Source organism: Cryptotermes secundus, unplaced genomic scaffold (genome assembly GCF_002891405.2).
Source record: "Cryptotermes secundus unplaced genomic scaffold, Csec_1.0 scaffold2499, whole genome shotgun sequence".
NCBI classification, from domain to species: Eukaryota; Metazoa; Arthropoda; class Insecta; order Blattodea; family Kalotermitidae; genus Cryptotermes; species Cryptotermes secundus.
This window is the reverse complement of record NW_019739022.1, coordinates 8,932-15,414: the sequence shown is the minus strand read 5'-3', so window position 1 is coordinate 15,414 and position 6,483 is coordinate 8,932. Positions and strand designations below refer to the sequence as shown.

General features: G+C 39.7%; 1 protein-coding gene across 2 annotated transcripts in view; it reads right to left on the bottom strand.

Moving 5' to 3' along the window:
* Positions 1-1,790: 1,790 nt before the first annotated feature.
* Positions 1,791-6,483, bottom strand: part of LOC111871632 — a 5,843-nt gene continuing 1,150 nt past the window's right edge. The window contains exons 1-2 of one of the 2 annotated variants that reach the window (XR_002844074.2): positions 4,772-4,957; positions 1,791-2,219 (exon numbers count right to left, since the gene is read on the bottom strand). Coding sequence is in view for 1 of the 2 variants with exons in the window: in XM_023864863.2 (XP_023720631.1) it covers positions 2,190-2,219; positions 4,975-5,291 (347 nt within the window). In the remaining variant the exon portion in view is untranslated. The other variant, XM_023864863.2, reaches the window with a different exon arrangement.

The window sequence follows — 6,483 nt, the reverse complement described above, 5'->3', positions numbered from 1 at the left end:
GGATGCTCAAAATTACTAGACCAAAGAAAACAAGCCAAACTGCAAAGGTTACAGGAGCCAAGCGAGTTAAATGGGGATAATCTGAACAAAATAAGATATGAAACCAGCAAGCATTTCAGGAACAAAAAGAGGGAATATCTGAAAGACAAAATTGATGAGCTTGCAATGAACAGTAAGAACAAGAACATTAGAGACCTGTATAGAGGAATAAATGACTTCAAGAGAGGTTACCAACCTAGAAGTAACTTAGTCAAAGATGAGAATGGTGATCTGCTTGCTGATTCCCACAACATTTTGAACAGGTGGAAGAACTACTTCTCTCACTTATTTAATGTACATAGGGTCAGTGATGTTAGGTTGACTGAAATCCATACAGTTGAGCTGTTACTACCTGATACTAGCCCTTTTGAGGTTGAAAGTGCTATTGTTAAAATTGAAAAGGTATAAATCGCCAGGTAGTGATCAAATTCCGGCAGAACTTGTTCGAGCAGGAGGCGAAATATTACATTCTAAGATCCATAAGCTAATTACTTCTATTTGGCATAAGGAAAAACTGCCTGATCAGTGGAAGGAATCTATTACTGTACCAGTTCACAAGAAGGGTGATAGAACTGACTGTAGTAATTATCGTGGATATCACTGCAATCATCTTCATACAAAATTTTATCCAGTATTCTTCTCTCAAGGTTAAGTCCATATATAGATAAATTATTGGGGATCATCAGTGTGGGTTTAGGTGTGACAGATCAACTACAGATCAGATCTTTAGCATTCATCAGATATTGGAAAAATAATGGGAGTACAATGAGACAGTACATCAGCTATCTGAAGACTTCAAAAAAGCCTATGATTCTGTTAAGAGGGAAGTATTGTACAATATTCTGATAAGAGTTTGGGATACACATGAAACTAGTTAACCTGATTAAAATGTGTTTAAATAAAACTTATAGTAAAGTCTGTATAGGCAAACATTTGTCCAATAAATTTTCTATCCAGAATGGTCTAAGACAAGGAGATGCATTATCACCATTCCTTTTAACTTTGCTTTAGAATATGCCATTAGGAAGGTCCAGGAAAACCAGGTGGCACTGATATTAAACGGGACACATCAGCTGTTGGTCTATGATGATGATGTGAATCTACTGGGTCATAATATAGATACCTTGAAGAAAAACACTAACTTTAAATGAAGCAAGTAATGAGGTTGGTCTAGATGTAAAGATAGAGAAAACTAAGTAAATGTTACTGTCTTGTCATGCAAAATCATGGCATAACAACAGAAAACAGATGTTTTGAAAATGGGGCACAGTTCAGATATTTGGGAACAACAATAACACATCAAAACCTGTTTCAGGAGGAAATTAAGAGGAGATTGGACTCAGGTAATGCTTGCTACCATTCAGTCCAGAAACTTTTGTCTTCTTGTAAGATTTGAGGCTTTCACGGCGGTGACTATGAAGAAAGCAGTCTTCNGAAATCAACTAACAGATGGCGGCAAGGTTGTCAGCCTTACAATATTAAAATGGATCTTAGAGACATAGGATGGGATGGTATCGATTGGATTGATCTGGCTCAGGATAGGGACCAGTGGAGGGCGCTTGTGAACACGGTAATGCACGTTCAGGTTCCATAGAATGCTGGGAAATTCTTGAGTGGCTGCACAATTGGCGGCTTCTCAAGAAGAGCTCAGCTCCATAAGTAAATAAGTTGAGCTACCTCGAAGAATGAACAGATTTAGGAAAATAGGTTTTCAATATCACAAAAAGCCAGGTATAATAAAAACAAGAAAATACATTTAATAAAATTATATTTATCCAAAAAGAGTACTTACATCTATTAAATAACGATTTGATATATTATTATTATATTGCTCTAACAATGAATCTAGTTTCATCTATTAAACAACTTGATATATCACGTGATACTACCTCTAACTATCAATTTAGTTACATTTATTAAATAATGATTTCATATATTAACGCTCTGTAACCTCTAACAATAATGTTCATTTTTATAACACATCAGATGAAAAGACAGTTTATGAATCCAATTTAGGAGCATTAGGCCAGGTTACTGTCCTCTTCAAAGCTATGTCATCCAAATTTTCCATAATGTGCTGAAAGCTCCGCTTAATTTCTAAGCCACACCCTTTCCAGAGTCTAAAATCAACCAATCTGTCACCGTCCATATCAAGAACAGCGGCTGGTTGTAACTGTTAACTGAAAAAAAGAATACGATGCCATTAACATTTACAGAATGTTATAGAACATCACAGGGATGGGAAAGTCCACATGCCTCTTTGTGCATTAAGTAACTTCAAGAGAAAAGGGAAGACGTTACAGATATATGAATTACAGCCCAGGGATGAAATCAAACACAGAAAATGTGAGGAGTGACAACTAATGATTTGGGAGCAAAATCGAAGATAAATACAGGATCTGTAAAATTTATTCCAACGAAAGTTCTGAATGAACATGCAAGCCAACAAAACAACCTGCCAAAATGATCCCCAAAATCTCAGTAGACAGCGAAATACGAGAAAAGAAACTTGTTCTGTTTTCACGCAAGATGGTTGCACACAGGGATGCAAAAGCCCTCAAGTTCCTTTGTGCATTAAGTATATTCAAGAGAAAAGGAAAGACATTACATATATAAATTTGCTGTAGCAGATCGAGTGAATTCAAAAATTTTGTTGGATAATTAACCGCTTCATCTGCTTCCACAACAGTGTCGACGGACTTGTATGTGACTGCCACACAGTGAATGTTAGACTGAATGATATTGTTAAGTTCGTAGACGTCTTTGTTCTTGGCCGCAAGAATAGCTCGTTCACTCAGCCAATCGTGATTCTTATAATTGGTTTGAATATTGGGACATACTTTTTCAACCAATTCTTCCTTTGACGTCACTAAATTGCAGAAGTTATGAGGCAACGAAATTCATCCTGAGGTCAGATCAACCGGCACCTTTCTGTTCCCAATTTCCAGCAATTGATGTGAGAATACCTCAGCTGATCGATCATTTTGCAGCTGGACACACATATTTGTAGTTAATTTTAACGTCTTTACGTGTCGCCACAAAGTAGAGTATTTCAGGCAAGCATTTATTTCGTCCGCTGGTGTCAATCGAGGAATTACAGGTAATGTTTGCCTGAAATCTCCTGCAAGCAATATTAATGCGTTCCCAAATGGTCTGATGTTTCCACGCAAATCTTGCAATGATCGATAAAGAGCCTCGAGCGATTTTTTGTGCACCATTGTGCATTCATCCCAAACAATAAGTTTGCATTTCTGCAATACCCTTCCCATGCCTGATCCTTTGGAAATTTTGCACATGGGAGTTTCAATGAATTGCATGTTCAATGGCAATTTCAAAGCAGAATGAGCAGTTCTTCCACCTGGTAGCAATGTTGCAGCTATTCCGGACAATGCAATAGCTAAGGCTATGTCATTTTGGGATTGAATTGCTGCCAGAATCAATCTAATTAGGAACATTTTACCAGTTCTTCCTGGCGCATCTAAGAAGAAGAATTCTGCAACCCCGTTATTGACAGTTTGCATTATTTGATCATAAATGCCATTTTGCTCAGGCGTTAGCTTAGGAATATTTGATTGCACATATGACAAAAGATCACCCGTGTTGTAATTTTGTTCATGACGCAATTCTACATTGAACGAAGCAGCAGCAGATTGATTCGGTGATGGCATTCCCAATTGATTGAGAACTTTGTTCACGATTTCCAAGCACAAATCTTCAATCATTATCAATGCTTCGTTGCAGATTTCTGCTGTGAAATCCATGTTCGTATTGGAATTTTCCTTGCGTATTCAATGGAAAATATCTTCAGCCATGTGTGATTTATATTTCTCCCATAACTCTGTTGGAGAAGAAGGAGAGCAAGCAGTCAACATGACTGCAAACAATGCAGAAATTTGATGTGGATGTGACGTGTTGCACGCGTCAGTAATGCATGTAGCATGTTTGGGTATGTGACGCTACAAATAACTTTACGCTGTATTAATTATAGCGAATCAGAAATTACAGCTCAGGAATGAAATCAAACATGGAAAATGTGAGGACTGAAAACTGATGGTTTGGAAGGGAGCAAAAGTGAAGGTAAATACAAACAAACAAAACTCTGTGACTTGAGTCTGCAAGCAAACCATACCGACCGAGTGACTGCTGCTTGTTAGCAAAGTTAGTGCCAACTTCAGGGGATAGAGGGTGCTGCGTGGTCAGTGCAATGAATCCCCTTGGCCATTAATTTCGGTTTTCTAGAATGGAGCCACTATTTCCTTGAAATAGCTCCACAATTATCATCACGATGCTGAGTGGACCCGTTCCAGACCCACTACTTCTCAGAAAATCTTCTAGTGCCACGAATCCAACCTGCACCTCTGGATCTGTAGGCAGGATCTTTGACCACTAGACCACAGAGGAGGTCCAAAGATAAATACAGGATCTGCAAAATTCATTCTGACCAAAGTTCTGAATGAACATGCAAACATGCCAAAATGACACCCAAAAATCCCAGTAGACAGCAAAATATAAGAAAAGAAACTTGCTCTGTTTTCAGGCAAGATGGTTGCATACAGGGATGGAAAAGTCCACATGTTTCTTTGCGCATTAAGTAACTTCAAGTGGCAGCGACAATGGTTAAGTGTCGGGTGTTTTAGTATGACCCAGAAACAGGAGACCAGTAAGACACAGGAGAGAACTGTATGCACACCAGGCATGCCCAAGCAATCAGTGAAAATCGATGATTACATACCACTTTGGCTGCAATTCTCCAGGTATAACTCAATTTATCAAATAATTTGCATAGTTTTTCAATTGTTTCCTTATAATCTGTACATACACAAAAGCATGTCATGCGTCGCACCAGGATTTGAAGTATTCTGTGAAAAAAACACGACTTCTACTCATTTTTAAAAAAAAAAATATTAGATTCAGAGCTCTCTTAGCACTACATACCTGACTGGAAGTCTGTGTACATGGCTGAGTAGCATGCAGCTGTGAATTCAGCACCATATCATTCAGGTGCGCTGGCTGTGAAAATGACAATGTCCCCTCTTCTTCCTGCATAGCTGCAGCAACACTCTCAACTGGTACACAGGGCTGCTCTAACCTTGGTTCTGGCTGAGATCTACTCAGTCTGGCCACTGAGTCATCCAAAGCCCAGCCATCATGTGCTGCGCCAGGGGGAGAGAATGTAGATACTTCACTCCCACAGCAAAAGCGCTTGTTCTGCTGCTCGTCTCTTGGTGAATCAATGCCCATCTTTGGTGATGCTGAAACACAATTCTCTCAATGAAGTAATTTAAATATTAAAAATTTGCAGTCACTTATGATACAGAGTAACTGGAGAAAGAGCGGCCTCCGTCGTCTAGGGGTAATGTTCCCACCTCATGACTCAAGGTACGCGGGTTCAAACCCGGCGGAGGTCATGGAATTTTTAAGGGCAGAAAAAATTCAGGGAACAAGTCCTCCAGGAGGGACTTTAAGCCATGGGTCCCGTGTCGTAGATTTACGGTACGTAAAACAACCTCATGTCTCTAGGAGACCTCTGAGCTAAATTAGGCAAATTTTTCCTCCCAAGTAGTTTCCAATGCCTCTGGTAGATGGGGAAAGTATTAGGAACCACTGCCAGATGAGGACCGAAACCTCGCTGACAGAAAGGGACTAATTATCAGATACCACTGCCAGTAGAGGACCGACCTCACTAGCAGAAAGGGGCTGATAGCAGGCACCAGTACCGGTAGGGTATGGAGACAGTAGAAATTAAAGGGGGACGCACAATGGACCAATAACTGGTCTAACAAGGGAATGTCCAATCCGACATGTCGAAACCTGCCCTGATTTTTTTTTCACTGCAAGAGTACACACAACAAAATCCACTGTCAAAATTTTAGCTAATATGCACTGCAAGTATTTTTTAAAAATTGCTGAACATGGCCAATATTATAGCCTGCCAGACCCTTGGAAAAATGTCCACCCCTAGCAGAGCAGTACACAAAACGCAACATGGCTGACTCACAGCCTAGGCTTCCGGTGCATCGGTAGAGAGATAACATGGTGCAAATGCATCGTAATCTTACAAGTACACGTTAGTTTTTCTTTTGATAGTTACTCTGACAGTATTTGCAAGTGATTTACTATCCAGATCCAACCATAGTTACCATTTTATTTTGAGGTACGTGTTAACAGTGCACTATCGTTTGTCCTTGTTACCCAAGGTCAAGCTCACGCTGTCTCGCCACAGCTGGGGTTGTACAAACCTCTGGTACAAGCGGTTCCGCATACACAAAAAATGAGTAACTTCGGCAATTTTTAAAAAATACTTGCAGTGCGTATTAGCAGCTAAAATTTTGACAGTGGATTTTGTTGTGTACTCTTTTGCAGTGAAAAAAAAATCAGGGCAGGTTTCTCAACTTGTCGGATTGGACCATCCCCTTATAAGTGCATGGGGGGAAACACACCCCC